At 44.1% G+C, this 20,001-nt stretch overlaps 2 protein-coding genes across 2 annotated transcripts; one reads left to right on the top strand and one right to left on the bottom strand.

The window, feature by feature from the left end:
* Positions 1-1,624: 1,624 nt before the first annotated feature.
* Positions 1,625-11,157, bottom strand: ttf2 (transcription termination factor, RNA polymerase II). Its single transcript, XM_080497550.1, has 23 exons — positions 11,115-11,157; positions 10,797-10,902; positions 10,202-10,288; positions 9,974-10,043; positions 8,042-8,887; positions 7,723-7,843; positions 7,454-7,636; positions 7,089-7,246; positions 6,805-6,886; positions 6,440-6,562; positions 6,193-6,343; positions 5,332-5,437; positions 4,999-5,183; positions 4,735-4,888; positions 4,443-4,534; positions 3,957-4,042; positions 3,723-3,856; positions 3,442-3,621; positions 3,190-3,248; positions 2,678-2,831; positions 2,432-2,514; positions 2,149-2,223; positions 1,625-2,028 (listed from the first exon to the last, which is right to left on the bottom strand). The coding sequence occupies exons 1-23, from the start codon at positions 11,140-11,142 to the stop codon at positions 1,884-1,886; spliced, it is 3,408 nt and encodes a 1,135-aa protein (XP_080353676.1). The 5' UTR covers positions 11,143-11,157; the 3' UTR covers positions 1,625-1,883.
* A 949-nt stretch (positions 11,158-12,106) lies between these two features.
* On the top strand, positions 12,107-19,763 carry cpap (centrosome assembly and centriole elongation protein; the record flags this gene model as incomplete). Its single annotated transcript, XM_080498211.1, has 18 exons — positions 12,107-12,451; positions 13,266-13,392; positions 13,478-13,645; positions 13,733-13,865; positions 14,023-14,137; positions 14,297-15,052; positions 15,651-16,449; positions 16,570-16,702; positions 16,944-17,109; positions 17,289-17,420; positions 17,565-17,687; positions 17,840-17,948; positions 18,076-18,215; positions 18,409-18,498; positions 18,654-18,794; positions 18,881-18,965; positions 19,176-19,296; positions 19,443-19,763. 18 exons carry the CDS (start codon positions 12,107-12,109, stop codon positions 19,633-19,635), a joined length of 3,876 nt encoding a protein of 1,291 aa, XP_080354337.1. The 3' UTR covers positions 19,636-19,763.
* Positions 19,764-20,001: the final 238 nt, after the last annotated feature.

The raw sequence follows: 20,001 nt of genomic DNA, 5'->3' as shown, positions 1-20,001 counted from the left end.
TTGGGCGCCTTTAGTTCACCTCACGTTCTCCACTTGAAAGGACAAACATAACTGATGGTTAAATGAGATTTACACCTTTCGTATTCAGATTTTTATTCTTTCACAGCTTATGCAACCTTTATTCCCCCAACATCATTTCAAACTTTACAGGTCAAATCTGCAGCTGCTTCTATTCATGTGACTTTTGTATTTTAAGTGTTTATTGGTGATCAGCTCCTGTTGTGGTTCAATTTCATGTAAAAATGCTCCATTAGTGGTAATGTTTCATCTTTGCATGTTACATTTTCATTTTCTTCCACTTTTGGGTCGTTTTCAGGGAATTTCTAACATAGTTTCTACACTTTAAAGCACAAAAAGCAACACAAGTTGAACTTCCTCTTTTCTTTTAGATTTTTAGGATAAGTTGACCTCAAACAAGCGTTTTTGTTGAATACCCGACACGTGCACAGAGAGAACATGTAAACAAACTAACTCCATGCAGAAAATCCCCTCAGCCTGATGAGGTCAGAGCACTGACAATTGCATTAAAGCTTCATTAAAATTCCAATTTACTTTTATATATTTAGAAAATGTTAATTTTGCAATACTTTTGTTAAAAGAAATTCATGTAAGTTTTGCTTTTAATTTCTTTTTTTTTTTTTTTACAATTTGTGAGGATTGACAAATTGCCATGCCAAAAGGGAAAAAAGGACTTTTTTAAAAGTATTGGCTATTAAAAACGAGCAATTTAGTCACTTGTGTTAGTATTATACTGCAGGTAGCAAAAAACATTTGCAAATGTTTCAGTTCTCTTCTTTACCTTCATTTATCTTACTTTTAAACAAGACTGGCAGTATTATGAGTGATGTAAAAAGTCTCAAGCTGAATGTTGGATCAGCCAAGCTGCAATGAAAAGATGATTTTTCTGCTGCTTTTCTATTGAAAATCATCTCTTCAGCATAGATTCCTACTTGTTTCACCTAAAAAGAAACATGTTTTGAACCTTTAAATTCCAATGTTTGATGTAAAACCGTCTGTGCGATGTTTTCAATGGCAGAAGTTTTAAATGTGGAAAAGGGAAAGGTGCAAATATTGCAGTTTAGTTTGTGTTGATTATTTCTGGTTGGACTTAATTTCTTACTCTGCCCATCAACATTAATCACATTGGTACTGAGACATATTTGTACAGATGAACCGTTTCTTTGGTGTTTCCAGCTTTTTTTTCCCTCTCCCATGGTACTTAAACATTAACCGTAACCATGACAACCCCTCTCTCTGATTGTCAGGGTGCACTGTGGGTAATGTTCAGAGGAAGCAGTATTTTTGTAAATAGACATTGGTGTATCTGCTGTTTTTATTTTCCTGGTGAATTTGCACCGTCCAGGTCTTCAGTGACAGTTTACTAAATGTCAGTATTAATATTCCAGCTTCTCCTTTTATTTTTTGGAGAGTTGTACAGGTTTTTTTTTTTTACAGTTATTCTATTAAATCCTTACAGTATTTCCCTTGCTTTCTGACTCGTGTCTCATTTCTGTTTGAACATTTTAACTACAATAATTACAGTGCTGTAAATGCATCTTTTGAAGTAAATTTATTACAAAAGGAAACAAAGAATTACAAAATACAATCCATGAACAGTGGTGCTGCAAATCTGAAGAAATCGGTAATTAGCTGCAACATGACTACTGTTCAGGAGGTGTTCCGGATACAAACATGGCTACATTACGTGCATCGCCACACCAAAATATTATTATTTGCACCAAGTGTCTACAAGGTTGTGAAATAAAGATATCAGGAGATACAAATGAAATGAGAAAATCCCTCTGCGCTCTTTGTTGCTGTGGCAAGAACTTTCCACTTATGCATGAGCAGCAGCAGACCTGAAGTCACGAGACGTCAAAACCTCAAACGCCAAAAATAATCCGGAGGTCGGCCAGAGACAGTTTGGAGACGGTCGTCCTTGTTCCTGAGAGCACGTTCTGGGCCAGCTCCTTCTTCTTGCTCTGCAGCGACGAGATCTTGTCCTCGACGGTGCCGTCGCACACAAACCTGGCAACATGAAAACAACATTCAAATTACTTTGGCCGACTTCAGTGTTCAGAAAAAAAAAAAAGGAAAGGTGTAGAGCTTCTGTGAGGCAACAGTTTGAATTTCCTGCTCATTGGTTACCGATGGATGGTCACATCTTTAGTCTGTCCCACTCGATAGATTCGGTCACAGGCCTGATCTTCCAATGCTGGATTCCTGTTGGTGGGAAGGCAAGTCGACTCAGAAGTTTGGCAGACGAGATTTAAAAATGTACGCACTGAACACTGTCGTTCGTATATTTGAGAAGTCAGAGGAATAGAAGAGATAGACATTTTAAGAATCCAGTCTAAAATAAGGTGCAGAAGCTCAACAACCCATCAGACTGATTAGCAGAAATGTTTTTGAAGGCCAGTGTCGGTCTTACCAATGCATATCAATGAGGAACAGGTGATTCCCACCAATGAGGTTGAGTCCCACGCCTCCCGCACAAAGAGAAATCAGCATCACCTTCGGCAGAAAGCAAAAGTAAGTCGGTGGAGATTCTTCAAAACCCAGACAATTTATCGAAATACATGCAGTCAAGCCCGCGTGTTAGACTGTTTCTGATCGCAGCCGTCGCCGTGCCGATTGACTGCAATAGTGAGTTGGGCAAGTCTGTGGTGAAATGTACCTGCGGCCCTCTGGGATCCGTGTTGAATTCTTCCACCAAGTCCATGCGGCGCTTGGGGTTGACGGTCCCGTCGATGACGCCGTACCTCAAGCCCATGTGGCCGAGATGAACCGCGACGATCTTGAGCATGCTGGTCCACTGGGACACAATCACACTGCGCAGTGACAGACAGGAGATATGATGTAGAATAAACAGACGGCGTGGTACAAAATCCTGAGGTCTGCACGAAAAGTTACTTATTCAGTTTACATTAACAAAACAAATATATCTGATTGGTTACAGGGAAGCATTGCTGTTTTTTCCACTAAAGATGGTCGAAGTAAATAATGAATTCTCTCTTTTGTGTAGATTTTCATTTGCCGTCTATTTCTTTTTTTAATCTTATTTCGCAACATTAAATCATTATTTTTCTAAAACCTTTACCCAGCAGTGCATTCCTGATGAAGGACGAATATAAAGCTGAAGGTTAACATTTACATGGTAAACCTGGTTAACTTCATATGTGAGTTTACCTTTTCTGATCCTTGCTCTTCTCTCTGATCGCCTTCAGCTCAGACATTATAGCTGAAATCTGGAAGTTGGAAGAGAAGGAATAGTAAAGATTGTTTTTTTTTAACTGATTGCATGTCATCATTTGTCATATTTTAGGAAAAATTCAAGCTGAAAGCTTTGGTCTTGTCACAAAACATCAGGAGGCAAATGTAGGAACAGCGAATAAAGTGATGGTGTTGTTAGGATGCGTGAGGAAACTGGTGGTTCTTCACCTTGGTGCTTTCACAAGTGTCCTCAAACAGCTTTGAGGGGAAACGAGTGCCGTTGAGGGCCACAGTGTCTTTGGGGTCAGGGTCTGATGGCGAGGGGCTGGAGGAGAGGCACAGAGCGTTAAGCTGCTCCTCCAGAGACAAGACCACCCCGTCGCCCTGCAGCTCCGACGAGTCCAGCGTCTGAGCAGAGACGGGAGACAAAGACGGAAAGGTTGGTTTCTGACTCGTGACTTTCCGTTTTGCCTGTTTAAAGTCCGGTCGGCGCGCGAGAGAGTGGGAACCTTCTTCAGGAGCGACAGGTGGCAGCAGCACTGTCGGAGGCGCAGCAACAGGGACAGAATGTGGACGGTGCTGGACGCCTGCTGGGGCTGCTGGGAGCTGGACGTAGCCTGGGACAGACCAAACTCTTGGGCCACTGGACAGTCGGAGGGCGGACACACACACGCGACGATAAGATCAGATTTACGTGCAGGAAGTAAAACCTCCGACATTAATGGGTTGTGTTGAAATCTCACCTTTCTCAAAGGGATTGCAGGCGGACGCCTTTCCTTTACTCACATCAGCCCCTTCGTGTTTCTTCAGGTAGTTCTGCAGCGTGGATCTGAAGGGAAACACCAACACATCTCTGGATTTAGATTCATTGTCTGTTGTAGCCAGAAATTATCTGAATGATTCGGTGTTTGAAAGGGATCCATTAACTATCGACATGACCGGATTCAGAAAGAATATAGCTGCAAGAATTGACCTACATTTAATTTGATGCCACCTTTGAAAACAATTGATTGCAGAGGAAAGACTAAGAGGCTGTTTATGTAAAGTCTGACATTTTGTACACAATTTTTTTTTTTTTAGATCTTGATAATAGAAAAGGTCCAGGATATTGTCAATTAAGACAGTGGAAAAACACTAAACAGTTTTTTTGTGTTATTTTTTAATATACAGTGCACAATATAAAAAAATTAAAAATTAAGAAAAGGGGCAAACTTTGGTAGTTGTTGTACCTGGACTGGGCGAAGACCACGTCATAGACGGCCTGTTCATCCTCAGACAGCTTGAGCTGGTGCACCTCGCACGTCCGATCAGGAAGAGACACCTGAAATATTGAGAACCTCAAACCATTACAACTGTGATCCCGGCTGATTTGACAAATTCAATCTTTCAACCGAAAAAAAACCAAGACAGGAACCTCTCAAAAACCGTGCATAAGACACAAATACAGTTTGACAGAATCCAAGATCCTAGTTAAAAGTGAAGTCTGTACTCGGTGACGTGTGAGTCGACGTGTTTCTCTACCAGCGGTTTTCCCGTGGAGTCAAGTTGGTCTTTGGTCCGGCGGAGCAGCAGAGTCCTCGTCAGGATGTTGAGTCTCTCGCTGCCTCTCTTGGAGCCGTTGTCCACCTGAGCTTTCCAGAGTTTGAACTCATCGAACGGCGCGCAACGCAGAAACCTGAGGGACAAACGGGATCCGATGAACCACCTGCACTTTAATGCATTTTCACGTGAGGACGAAACGCGACGGCACGTCTTGACCACGCTCGGGGTTTTTTTGGGGCTTACTTGAGCAGTGAGTACATGTCTAACAGGTTGTTCTGGATGGGAGTGCCTGTAACGGCCCAGCGGGCGCGAGCCCTCAGCTGGCAGACGGCCATGGAGGTCTGCACTTTAGGGTTTTTGATGTTGTGGGCTTCGTCCAGGATCACACGGGCCCAGGACACCCGCAGGAGCGGACCGGAGTGGGATGGCTGGGGGAGGAATGACACAACCCTGTGATAGTTATAGTGCATATACACACACACACATATATATATCGCTCTCGTTCGAATTAAAAAAGACAATAAGCCATCGGGAAATAGCCAAACCTCCAGCGGGCGACATTAACAGTGTATTTACCACATCATCGGGATCCTTGCTGGGCTTTTCAGCCTCCTCCTTCTGGATTGGAACCTCCTTAGAGACCAGACTGTAGGTGGTCACCACCACATCGTAACCTGCCAGCCTGACGGTCAGACACAGAACACAGTGACAATAAATCAAGTACGTTCAAAGGCTGGAAAAGTCTGTTGGAGGGAAGTTCATTGAACGGTGGTCGGGGCCCAGAAGAAAGAACAGCCGTCACACTTCATCGCCAGCTTTAAATGTCTGTGAATTTAATTTACAGGGGCTTTGTGTGCATGAGCAACACCTCCAACATCCCAAAGGCCCACGAATGTCTGTATTTCCTGAGAACGCTGAGACGGGCCAGCTGTATGAAGCAGTAACAGTGTGGAACAATTAGAACATATCATATGAAGCAAGGAGTCCGAATTGCAGATCAGTATTTTGCCCCAGAGGGCTTTAATAAAGACGACAGTTTAATAAAATTGGCGACAGTTTAATAAAATTGGCTATTTTACTTGGTAAATATCATTTTTTTTGTATTTTAGTAAAAAGGTTTTAAATTAAATGCTAACTTTTCTATAACATAATCATAGCCTTTTTGCACTAGAACAAAAGGAAACATTGGGAGTTGACCAAAAAAAAAAAAAAAAGTCTATTCAAAGGGTGGCCAAGGTGCCGTTGTTATTGCCGTTGCCTCAGAACAAACACGTTCTCCCTCTGCCTGTACTTCTCTGCACACATGTTATGTCAGTTGGTGACGGGAGTGAATGTTTATCTGCTGCATTTCGTCTGATGTCAGCGGAGCTACGCTCCTGTAACCTTGACTAGTAGGCAGGGCGTGTTTGTTGTGAGAGGCCGAGTGCTTCCCCTCACAGTCGGGCGCTTCTCTCCCGGTTGGGGCCGTGGTAGAGGCACACGCTCAGCCTCCCTCTCTTCACATGTCTTTCAATCTCCCTCTTCCAGTGGTGAATCAGCGACGCGGGGCAGATAATCAGGGTGCCTTTAGAAACCACCATGCTGGAGTCTGGATGAGAGACACGTCACATAAATTATTGTTAGGACGTCATTATTTGATCGATTCGACTTTTTTGTCTTATTTGAACCGGATCTACAAGGTTACCAGTTTTGGATATCCAGCCTTCTGTCTTCTTCTCCTCCTTTTCATCTTCCTCTTTTGCCTTGATCTTCTGGTCCAGAATCACAGCAATCATAGTCAGAGTTTTCCCCAGACCCATGTCATCCGCTGAATACCAAAGGAAAGAAAGTTTTTCTCACTGGTTTGATGATCGAATTTGTTCAGATGGAAACCACATCCTGCAGGAAAACAGCACTTTGCTTTAACAAGGGGGCTGTTCGTACAATATCGTCATCTCCAAACTGTTATTTCTCGACAACAAGTGCTCAAAATAAAGCATGACCATCAAGAGGATGAGGTGGTCTTCTACCCTAACCCTAAACTTTACTCCAAAGCGTTATGCATTTTACCCAGAATTCCTCCACAAGGTTTCTGTGTTTCTCTCCAGAGCAGCCAGGCCAAAGCTCTCTTCTGATGGGCGAGCAGCGTCACCTGACCAACCAATCACAAGTCGACAAATGTTAAACAACCGATCACAAGTGTTCCCGGAGATGTGTCCATTGCTCACCAGCGAATTTGTAACACCAAACATTTACGCGAGGATATCATTCAGAACATCCAAACACAAAAGTGAGGCGCACGGTTTCCTCGGGTTATTCAGAATCGTGTTGCTGGTGTGAAGGAAGTGTGTCACCTTGATGCCCCTGGGGTCCGCAGCCTCCGCCTCGCCATCAGGACACGACTCCAGAGATTTGTGGAGATGGTCGATGGCGTCGCATGTGGCGTTCTTCACCGCCAGCAGACGGTCGTCTGTCATCCTGCCACCATAAAAGGCTTGTGCTTGTTGGTTGGCTGGAAATGTAAAGGACGCAAGGATTACATTCTAACAACTGGTACATAATAGTTTGAAATGATCTGCTAAAAAAAAAACCCTCAAGTTCAAGAAATATCATTTTTTTTCCGGAACATTAATAAACTCATATCATATATATAACTATAAATCATCATAATTCAGTATAATATGGAGACGATGTCCCCCATACTCTCAGGTCAGCCTACCTCCATTAGAGTGAGAGTGTCCCTGGCTGTGGTGGAGCCCCAGAGAGCTTCCAGCGGCCTGCTGTTGTGACGGCCCTGGAGCCGGAGGAGCAGGGAGGAAGACGGTGCCGCCCTGCCGGCCAAACGGGTTGATCGGCGCGCTGCGGCTCGGAAAGTCCCCGCCTTCACGTCCACCTGGAGACTCTGGAAGCGTTTGACACTTTACAGTCAATACGATAACAAGAAAGAGGGAAGGACGGCGTGGAAAACCACCGCTGTTCCTCTTTTACCTGGCTGAGAGGCCGCGGCGAGGCTCAGAGACTCCAGGGCGTCCTCCAGCTCTTTGACCTGCGTCTTCAACCTCTCGCCTTTATCCGGCAAAGCCTCCACGTTTATTGAGGAGAGAGTAGCCTTATCGAGTGGAAAAGAAAATGGTGAGAAAATATGAGGGGGGGACACTACTGAAAAATAACAGGTTTCAACTTTTCATAAAACTCAAATGTTTTCAGGTCAAAGTCAACTTTATAAAGACATCAAGCATATAATCTCTTAGTTTGTGTGCAGAGTTTAGTTGAGAAAACATGTTTTCCGAGGGAAAAGTTGCCTCACCTGTTTCTGTTTCAGCTGAGTTGTCAGGAGAAGCTGCATCCCTTTGGGATTCCCCACTTGGGCTTTGGCCTTCGCGGCGGGCTGGAACTCGGGGAAGGCGGTCAAAGTTTTCTGGACAGTAGAAACCGGGGGAGTTACCCGGGTGGCCGGTTTCACCGACATCAGCACCACATCGTCGTCGTCGTCGACGTGCGTTTTTCTTTGAGCGGACTCTGACGTCTGTGCGTCAGATATGTTTTTACGGGCGGCTTCAGAGTCGCGGGTTGTGTGATTGCTGCTGCCTGGCGTCGAGTCAGCGGAGCTCCTTTTAGCGTCACAGTCAGTTTGTTTAGCATCACTTGGCTGCTGGGGGGATTTTTTCAGAGGATCTGCTGAAGTGTGATTGATCTTCTCAGAATTAACCGCTTTGATAATGGCGTTAGCCATCTTTTCTTCCGACTGCGTTATGGGTTCCTCCTGAGGCCCACTTTGCATTTTGCGTGTATTATTCTTATCCAACCCATGGTGTTTGGAAGTGTTGCTCTCCTCATCTGAAAGTCTCTTCTTTACCTTCATCCCCGGTGGGAGTTGTTTACCCCGGTAAGTATCTGATGATTTCACGTCTCTTTCCTTTTCTTTCTCCAGTCCGGCGCCAACACGCTCTATGTTCTCTTTCTGGTCATTTTCACCTCCTTCGGCCTTGAAACACATGTTACTCTCCTTTTCATCACTTCCATTGCGCTGTAACTTCTTCCACTGAGAGTCTTTGTCCATCTTGCCAGGAGCTTTAAAGGGGTTTCTGACAGCAGGGAGGCTGGAGGGTTGCAGCAGTGCATCACATAAAGGGCTTTTCTTTTCTATTACTGGCTGCAAAGATGAAAGACAAATGGTAATTTGGAAAATCGTTTTTTTTCCTTAAAGCAAGAAAGGAACAATTTCTGAGAGAAAAGGTCATTTTTGTTTGTGAAATTTCAGAAAATCCACTGGCTTCTAATTCAACAATGCATTCAGTTCAAAGTTAAGTTAATTAATAAAATATGATGAACTCGCAGTCTGTTTCTGTGCCTCTGTGCGTGGCCCTGAGAGTGGCGGACACATCTGTCCCAGTCTTCTTATTTTAATGCCATTATAAATATTTATCTTTCTTAAGAAACTCATTCTTAAGATGTGTTTTGTACAGTGTCTTTGGCTGTTTTGAAAAGTACTGATGAATAAAATGCATTATTGTCATTATTCAAAAAATTGAGAATTCATTTTTTTTGTTTGTGCATACTTGGATTCCCTGAAAAACTCAGTTACAATTTATATTATTGCAGCGCATTAAGTTCAAGTTATATTTATGATACAACAATCCAAAGGCTTTATTGTGGCCTAAAAATTAATAAATAGAAAGTTCAGTGTTGCTTTTGCTTATTCCAAACTGCTTTGAAACATTTACATATTTTACATTAGTTACATATAAAATGAAACATTCTAAACCTTTGCTTGTTTTATTCTTTGGAATTTTAGAACACAAGTCCATTTTGCATAAAACGAAAACTATAGCATCAAACATGATTAAATATCTGATTTTATAATAGAATTTTAACCAGAAACCATAAAGATTATTACTAAAACAAAACTTTAAAATAAATATATAAATGAAAATGCATGCACAAATGTTTTTAATACATAATCAATATAGATTGTTTCCTATTATGAACACGTGAAGATGCACACATGGATAATAAAAAACTAAATAGTTTTTATCTTTTCATGTTATACTCCATGTGGTACCGCACTTAAAACAAGGACACTCGCGATTAGAGAATCAGTGATTTAAATCCCAGATGTTTCAACCCCAAATTTCTCACAGCGTCACAAAAATGCACGATTTTCTACAGCTTTCACATCCTCAGACGGATGCAAGATCTGAAAAAAGGTATCGGTGGTGAAATCAGTGACAGAGTTTACCGCAGTCCAAGGCACGCTTCCACACCACCGCTGGCCGGCTTTTTTACCCACAATGCACCGGTAGTACCACCTAGAAAAGAGAAATGGCTTTTGGTCAGAAATGGATCTGTCCTGTGTGCTGTAGCAGATTTAAAGACTGACTTGAAGGTAAATGTAAAGCAGCAGTGTTTGATGTATGGGAAGGAAACCTTTCCTGCTCTGGATTGATAAACAATGCAGCGTACACACCTGTATCCCTGCTGTTGTTGGTTGGAGCTGATGGCTTGCAGCTCCACTACTGAATCCTCATGATGGAGGCAGTGGGAAGGTGAGATGCTAAAAGGAGTCAATGATACTGATCAAATAATAAACAAATATACAAGAAACTCATTTTGCCTATCATTTCAGCTTCTGCCATGATGTCTTGTACCAGGTGAGTGAGTGGCTACTCATATGGATGCCACAGAGGATGAGAAATGCTAAGTGAACACAAATCAGTGAGTGGAGACGCTGATCAATTGAGCGGTTGTTGATTAAATCAGAATTTTGAATACTTAAAAAAAATGGCCACATGACAGGTATTAACTATCCAGCTTGTTGTGAACAAACACTCGACGTACCTGTATAATTTCGATAATGCAAGTTACCATTTCTGACACCACCACAGCTGAAAAGTACATTGAGGTTTGACAGCAACGCATGCTCTCATCCACAACAATGTCACTTTCAGGGAAGGCTTTGCATATTCAAAATGTGAATCAAATCAGTGTCTAAATCTTAGGTTGGGAACAATGAACACAATGTATTCTACATGCAAGGTAGTGCTCCTCGGTGAGGGGAATACCTGGTTTGTTGAGTGAATGTACAGCCTTGCTTGTCAACACAGACGTAGAAGCTCTTGCCTTTATTTGGCCCATCTTTCACGCCGGTTTTCAGAAAGCACAAGCTGCCTGTTACAGGACAGACCCAGAAATGTAAAATATCTCATATGACTACATGGAAAATCATGTGCCTGAGGATGTCAAGTCATCCCACAGACAAAAACCTTGCATGCAATACACAAAAAAGGTGCGTTTCTCAAAGTCATCGCTCGGAGACTGTAAATAACTAACACTTTACTTTACAAACAACACAAATGTATCAGTAATTTATCAAAACTTACCGTGAACGTGACATAAGATTTGCTCCATGGTGGCAGCAGACACTTTCAGTTGACGAAACCGAGTGTGACGTTTTTCAGTATTTTTGTATGAACCAATCAAATCGTTCAGAGTGTATATCCGGTCCAAAAAAGTCAGTATAAAAACATGACGTTCAAGTAAGGCGATTAAATGTTCTTATATTTACCACAATAATGCATTTACAAAAATATAAAGCATATAAATGGATCAGGTAAAAAATACAAACATTTAGATTCATACTCAACGATAGGAATGGTCATTTTTAAATTTTAAACCTTTAATTTGAATTTTCTCAAACCTCACCGGAAATAGTCCTCACTATATTTTTGGGGAATAACATAAAATACTATTTTAAATTTCCATTGGTGTGTGATTTGTGTACGATGTGTTTACGTTAAAAACCCATCCAATCAAATAAACTCTAAACTAAATATCGACACAGAAAGTTTAAAATAAGTGTTAGCCTACATTACCCACAATGCTTCAGTGCTCTCCGTGCTCTCGCGGGCTTTGTTTTGCTATGGCGGCAGTGTTCGAAACTTCTGTTTGTTATGTGTTTGAAACTCACATTTCCGTCACATTAAGACTCATTTTCTCTTCGGTTGCAGGTAAATCTATTGTGTTTAGCATTTACATTAACGGAGCTATCGTTTATGGGATATTATTAAAGCGTAACAACGGAAATACATTTTTTTTGTTCGTCACGTATCAACAGAGGAGTCAGATTTTTAAAGGCAACGGTAGTTAAATATACTCGTATTGTCAGTGTATCAACGATTCAGTTACCTATTGGAATATTTCGATTTCGTTGGAAACTGTAGCATCTCGATTGCCCGTGCTGTTTCAGCTATGTATAGTTTACCTGGATGTCAAGCGGGTTTGATTAGCGTGTGTGATTAACCCGTAACCTGTCACAATAATCTGGCGTCCAAATCCTGGATTAGCGAACCCTGCCTGAGACACCTGGGCCAGCATGTCATCACCAGCCAGGCTGCCGTACTCCCCAGCAGACCTCCTGGCTCGCTGGATGCCCAGCAGCACCAGAGCAGGGGTGATCCTCGACCCGGATCTGGCTGGTACCCTGCGGCCTTTTGCAGCTGCAGGGTCATCGAGTCTGCAGCCGGACGACTCCTTCACGTCCGACTTCGCCCCGCTGCCCCCTTCTGTGGACAGCAGCTGCCTGTGTGTGGATGGAGGACAGACGGGGACTGTGAACGCTCTGTCCTCTGCCCCAACCGGATCAAATGGAGAGTATGACTCGCTGGCGGATTTGGAAGCTGAACCACAGGCTCTACCTCTCATCATGAAGCTCGAACAGGTAAATATGTCATCATCATTGTGATGGAGACTTTTTTGATGCTGTTTTTTGCCAGATGGGAAACAAAATTAAGCCCGGTTATGTTGCATCCGTTTTGAATCAGAAGGCTCTGTCGAAAAACCACCTGAGATATTGCTCCATGTCATTTGACACTGACGGATCTTACTTCAAATATGCAATCAGTCTGACTATTTACTGGGAAAGCCAGGGCCTTCAGTAACAGTCTCAATAATGTCTTGCTGTCAGTTATGGGTGTGAAAGTATACATATTAACAAACTTGTCATTATAGGTTCAACCTGTGCAATGAACGATTATTGGCCCTGTTTCACAAACATACCCATAGCTGATGTTGGGAATGTCCCTTTTGGGCCTTTGGTGTTGGCTTCAATGTTGATTATGTAACTCCTACTCACTTAATTCCTCAGCGCCTTCATCACATGCACTTCTCCCCTGCTATTATTAGTGTTTTCCCCGAAGTCTATTTGTGTTAAGGAGACAGATGCAATTAGGAAAATACCCAGAAGGTTAATTATGAATATGTGAAAACCAGGACAAACTCAGTGTATAAATACAGTGAGACAGTTTGGGATGGGATTACTCTTTCTTGCAACAACACATCATCAGTAGGGTAAAAATCCCCCTCTCTCACCGACGGTCTAAACCCAGCTCACGTTCCCTATGAGTGGGTGAACAATCCAACGCTTGGTGAATTCTAATTCACAATGATGGGAAGGGCCAATGCTGCTGTTAAGAGTTTTGTGAAGAACACCTTGTTGCTGCATGTGTGATGATAATATCCTGGTGTTTGTGTAGCTGAAGAAATGGCAGCAGCACATGCAAGAGCAGCTAAAAGCCCATCAACTGGAGGAGCTGCTTCACTTTCAGGAGGAGCAACAGAGACTGCTTGGAAATGTAAATGGATCCCTGCTTCGCAAAGAAGGTCAGGCTCGGATCACCGTAATGGCATTTTTTTGATGATGTGCTTGTCCTTCTTTGAAATGTAAAGGCGCTGTTGTATTTTATAGACCCGGCAGAGAGTTCAGAGATGTCAGAACCAGACTGGGGTGAGGAGCCGCTCCATGGAGTCTCTCGTTACAAAGATATCTGCCACTGGGAGCAACAGGTGGAGGAGCTGTCATCGGCAGACAGACAAAGGCAGCTATCAACAGTCCAAGATGCAGCTGAGGAAGAGGGTGAGGAAGATTTTTAACATTGTATCTGTAGTCTGGTTTCAGTGGTGATTAACAGTTTTAAACTTCCTCTTGCTGTTTGTTTTGTAGACGTGGGGAGCTCCAGAAATGATCCAGAGAGTGATGCGGCGGAAACCGACTTTCACATATTGACACAGCAAAACCGTGTCCCTGCCCCTAATGACAAGAATAGTGAAATATTGAAAGAGGTCTTGCATGACAGGTACTCTACTTTCTTGATGTATTTGAATGTGTGTCATACAAGACATGCAGGTAAAACACCACATTGTTGCCACTTTGCATTTTGCAACGAGTGTCTTTCTTTTCGTGCTTTGCCGATACGGTTTTGCCTTTATATCATGTTTGTGGCTTCGTTACAGACCTATAAAGCCAGGTATTGGGGTACAGAAGCGGACATTTGAGGAGTTGTTGGAGGAGCAGCTGAGACTGGAGGAGCAGAGGCTGAAGGTTTCCAAACAACAACAACAACAACCGGTCAGAGCATACATCAATGTGTGACTTACACACAGTAGCCCTCAAACACATGGAGAATTGGTTATGTCGTCGCACAAATTCCAGAATGCTATATTATTATTATTCTATTAGGAGGTCAAACCAAACCTTTCCATATTCTATGTGTTTCATCCCTAACAGGCCCGAGAAGGTGCCGAGGCTGTACTGGTCGCTCCCAAGAGGACCTTCTTGAAACGAGGCGAAGGGCTGGCGAGATTTACTAAAAAATCCAAGGCTTCGTCACATAGTACTGAGAAAGGGCCGAAACTACAACCTCCTGCCAGAGTGATCTCTCGCAGCAACTCCGAGCCTGCGTCTATCCTTAAAGTGAACGCACACAAAGTCCCACGGCTTCCCGTCCAGCGTAAAACCGCCACACTTAACAAGGAGAACCGACTGAGGGGACCCCGCGTGCCGCCGGCGGACGTCAGAGCAGCGCGGACAAAGATCTTGGGAGGTCGTCAAGAACAGAACATGGATGGCCCAGAATGCAATCGTACTGACTCGGAGGGGAGAAACGCCAAACCACAGCAGCTTGGACAGAATAGGAAGACTGTGGGCGTTTCACTTCAGGCAGTGAGGAACCCCGCTCACATCCTGCAGCCAAACCCTGTAACCAAACAGGTGGGCGGCTTGGACTCTCTAGGAAAGGCTGCGGGGGGCGATGAACCCAAGAAGGAAAGTTTGGACTCGAAAGTGGCGCCGACACAAAAACCAGAAAACTCAGTGGAAGACGTCAAAGCGCCGTCGGCTTCCTTTGAGCTTTCGTTTCAGGAGAAGCTCCGGCGGTGGGTGTGGGACCGGGAGCAGGAGAACCTGGACCTGGGAGAATTTGAGCTTCTGGAGCAAGCGGCGGAAGAGCTGTCCTTCTCGTCCAACTCCTCCTTCGTCGTCAAGGTGCTTTACTAAATTAACTCGTGACTGCCGCATTTGAAGGGATGGGCTACAGTTTCTCTATATTCTTCCTTCATGTATTCAGTTTTTTATCATTCATTTCATAAATACCTGACAGATTAATGTTAAGCTAACCTTTCACTGTCACTGTACCCACCATGTTTTAGTAGTTGGCCGAACTATTCCCACCCGTCCAGAGGCCACAGTCTCTGACTGGCAGATGTGACTAAAGTATTCAGCACAGATCAATATCGAAAAGGCAAAATACTGATTCACTAAATGGAGATAATGCAAAATACCCACAGGCTCTGAAATATATTCAGTTTAAAAATGCATCACTTTGAGGAGAACTGATAGCTGCACATGCTTCTTTCACTCTGTTCTCTTCCAGCAACGCGGCCACAAGTTCTCCTTATCAGACACGTTCCATTTAATAGGCGCCTTTTCTCTGTTTTCTTGCATTTGTCATGCTCGGAATGCGCAACTGGAACACAGGAATGGACTGTTTTCTGCGTTATTGTCCAAACCATTTGTTGGTAGAAGGTATGTAGCGTTGTAAAGGTGTCTATAATTCCCTTCAAATACGTCTCTGTACTTGCAGGTCCTGCAGATGGACCGGCAGCGTTGGCATGCGGCCAGGGGGCGCCACCAGCGACGCCTCTCTTCCACGCCCATCAAGTCCCCGCCCAGAGGTGCACTGGAGAGGTGCAGTACTGTCGGAGCCAGCGTTGGATTGGTGTGCCCGAGCGGTTCTGTGAACGCCGAAGCCTTGGGGGAGCAGAGGAGAGCCGACGAACTGAAGAGGAGAATCAGTGTTGACGAGCAGAACGGCGAGAAAGAAGAACACTCCGACGTACCGTCCTGCAGTGGCTCTGAACTTGGGGACGAGGAAGCGGCAGTCAAAAGCAGCGTTTGCTTCCCCGATCAATCCAATCCCCCTTATGATAAGCGGTCGTATCAAGACGAGGACAGTTTCAGGGATTCGGCTTCAGATGGCGCACCAGACGACGACGAGGAGGAGACTGACGACGTCCTCAGCTACGCCGACGACTCCACTCTGATCCAGGATGAAGACGACTGCCCGGGCAGAGTTGTGTTTGACGACGACGACACTTGGAACGACCTGGAGGATACGGCCGCCGGTCCGACCAAAGACACGAAGGGAGAAGGTCCAGTTTCTAAGCTCACAGTCAGAACAGCTTCAGCACCAGAGAAGCCTCTTGTGAGGAAAGTGGCGGTGAGTCAGGAAGCAGATCTTCCTCCTGCCTCCCAGCTCATCAACAGGTTGTTCCCCTCCCTGAAGCCGAAAGCACAGAATGCTCCTCTTCCTCCTCCTCATCATCATCATCACCACCCGCCCACCGTCACTTCAGTGGACAAAAATGTAACGGAGGGTACGGGTGAGACAAATATGTCTGCAAAAGTTATTGCCAATTTCTAAATGGATGAACTTGTGAATTCAGATGTTGATCACAGAAGCAGTGAAGTATATTTTTTTATTATTTTTTGTCTCTTCTCAGGCCAGCAAGTCCATTCTCAGCAGCTCCGGGAGAGACTGGCTGAGCTGGAAATCGAGATTGGGAGATTTAAGAAGGAAAATTCCGCCCTGGCCAAACTCCGGCAGGAGAACGAGAAAATCCAAGAAAATCTCAGGTGACTTTTTCTTTTTCTTTCTTTCTGCATTTAAACAATCTAATAAGTTCAACTAACATTCTGAGATACAATATACTAACCACAGATCAGTGTTAAATGTATAAAATATTCCCTGTCCAGATCGCCTTCAGCTCCCAGGGACCCTGAATTAGATAAAGTGCTTTTGGAGATGGATGATTTGATAAGGGATGGCCGTTCTTCCCCCGTGCGATTCATCTGGGTTTTGTCCTGCGTTTCTTAGGAGAGAGCGTTCAGAGTTTGAGCAGACAAAAGCAGAAGATGCTGCGAAGTTTGAAGAGTACAAAAAAGTGGAGAACAAGAAGTTGCAGAAGGAACGCAAACTCTTTGAGACTCACGTATTGGCCACCAGAGCGCTGCCGGACAAGAAGGAGCGAGAGGAGATGCAGGTGAAAATCTACAAATGTTTTGTGCACAAACTACATTTAAACATGTGAATAAAGATATTAAATGATTCCTAATACCACTGATTTGGTTTCAAGATCTTCAGATTTAAGCCAAAACTGACTTTTTTTTTTTCTTTCTTCTCTAAACTAATGGTTATGTTTTGTCCGTGGCTTCATTGCAGCTGTTAAAGCAGCAGCTGGACTCGGCGCAGGAGGAGCTGAGGAGGCGGGAGAGTCGCTGGACCGCCACACACAGCCGACTGCGGCAGCAGATCGACTCTCTGAGCCAGGAGAACAGCGCTCTCCACGACGAGGTGCCTCACCACACCTCGCAGCCTTTAAACATTAAAAGTCACAGGCCGATTGCTCTTCCAGGCCAAACACACCCTGATCAGAAACTAAATAAATAAATGTGTATTTATGATGAAGGCATCATGAACTGTGTTCTTCCTTTTAAGATTCACATGTTGGAAAAGCTCCGCCTCAGCGCTTGGAAGAAAACTTCCGCGGCCACAGAAAAAGAAAGTCCCAGAGTTTTTGACAATAACGTGCCAGCTGTGACCAAAGGAGTTACATTTGCTGTAAGTCTGTTTATACAATCCCTTTGTGTCTGTTTACTATCCAACCACCTTTTGTCTGAATGAAATACCTTCAATCAGTGAAGCTCGTTTCACACAAAACACCACTCGTATCTTTAAATGGTTGTTTGTTTAATTTCAAATGTGTTTTTCAGAGTCCTATTGACTGCAGACGCCGCAGCAGCAGCCCTGCACAGAGCGGCGTGGCTGCAGGGACGAGAAGACCCTCCAGGGAGACGAGCCAGGCTGCTGCTGCTGCTACAGGTACACTGAAGACTTTCCTGTTCCCTCATCAAGAAGAAACTTCATTTTGAGATTTTCTTCAGTCACTAATATGGCTGTTATTAGTTTGAGGATGATCAAGATAATTTTTTTTTTTTTTTGATGACAGGCAGGAAGAGCAGCCTGAGGAAAACAGCAGAGCCCATCTCCTGTTCCTCCTCGTTGCCCAGCAGGACAGACGAGAGGTCAGCACCTGCCATCCAGAGCCAGGAAACGCCACCACGGCAAGAACAAACGCACAACTCTCCGGTAAAAGCCATTAATACATACAAGATACCAAAATGATTTCGTAATGGATTTAAAGTACAGTTATAGAGATTATATCAAGTGTTACAGATTGTTTAGTGGCTTTGCAAACATAGGAATCAAAGCAGCTATATACTAAACCTGATCGGAACTGTCTCTAATGCTTCTCTCTGACATTGGTGACTTCATGTTGTAGAAAAGAGACGCCCCCCCAAACGAACCATTATGCAGCGACGCCGAAGATCAGGAATCGGCAAAGGAAATGATCACACATCCTGATGGCAAGGTGAGAAAGGGAGATGCACATCAGCATTAAATCTTACATTTCTCAGTCATTTTTCATCAAGTTAGGTTGAGCAGGAGAAACGTGTTGATGGAAAGTTGTGTTGCTCCACGTGATTCACAAGCTGCTGATGGGAGTTCTGGTTCTTCTCCTCGCAGGTGGAGAAAATTCTGGCGAATGGTGATCACATTATCGTGTTTCCAAACGGGACCCGCAAAGAGATGTCGGCAGACGGCAAGTCAGTCAAGGTCACCTTCTTCAACGGAGACACCAAGCAGATTACAGCCGATCAGAGAGTGGTGAGAAGCTTTTCCTCGTATCCAGTGAAACAGAACGCTGCTCTGCATGCGAACCTTTCACTCTTGCTCTCCTCCCGTCTGCTCAGACCTACTACTACGCCGACGCTCGGACGACACACATCACGTATCCCGACGGCATGGAGGTCCTGCACTTCCCCAACAACCAGACAGGTGAGGAGGCAGAAGCAGCTCGGGTGTAAACGATCTTTATGTTGTCTGTGGCGACGGCTGCCACGCAAAGTAAAAGTATTAAAACTATTTGTTACAATTCTAGGTTTAATGGAGTTTAAGTAAACCTGATATTTCAAAAGGGAAACAAACTCAAGGGGGGGGGGGGGGCTAATCCATGGTTATTCTGACCTTTATGTTTTGCCAATTCAGAGAAGCATTTTCCTGATGGCCGTAAAGAAATCACCTTCCCAGACCAGACTGTGAAGAGCTTGTTTCCCAGCGGCAGAGAGGAGAGCGTGCTGACAGACGGGACCATCATACAGGTCAACCCGTAAGTAACAACTCGCTGTTCTGACCCTGAAGACAATTGGAAGCCGTTTTGGGTTTGTCCTTTAAGCGGTCACATGCTCTTGCAAACATTTCCCTGAAATGATGGACATGAAATACAAATTGAAACCGACGTCTTGTTTCCGTCAGCGATGGCACCAAAGAAATTCATTTCAACACGGGCCAGAAGGAGATTCACACGGCCGACTACAAGAGGCGCGAATACCCCGACGGCACTGTGAAGACGGTCTATACAGACGGCAGGCAGGAAACCCGATACCCCACTGGACGAGTCCGGATCAAAGACAAAGATGGCAACGTGGTCCTGGACAACATAGCGTAGGAACTCGCCACAGGAGGTTTGAACGTTTCAGTCCGAGGTTTTAATGAATCCATGAAAAGACATGAAGTGGTTTTGACTTTTAGGTGTTTACAACAATTTTAATTTGTAAAAATGTTTAGGTATTTATTTTCTTGGTTGACTGTACATATGTTGGAAAATAAATGTTTGTTTTTTTTAAGGTAGCACTAGTGGTTTCGTTGTTCTTCGGTCTTTGTTTTCTGAAAAAAGAAACCCACAATACACTCCACAACCCTGGAACATTTTATTGTCAACCTCCACACAGTAGTTTGGTATTCTGTCCCACATAAAACAAATGAACACAATTCAGTGGAACCTGAATTAAATCACTGCTCTAAATGTATCAAA

Source organism: Blennius ocellaris (assembly GCF_963422515.1).
Source record: "Blennius ocellaris genome assembly, chromosome: 6".
Taxonomy (NCBI): Eukaryota; Metazoa; Chordata; class Actinopteri; order Blenniiformes; family Blenniidae; genus Blennius; species Blennius ocellaris.
Note: the sequence above shows the minus strand (reverse complement) of the source record. Positions and strands in the feature narration are given on the sequence as shown.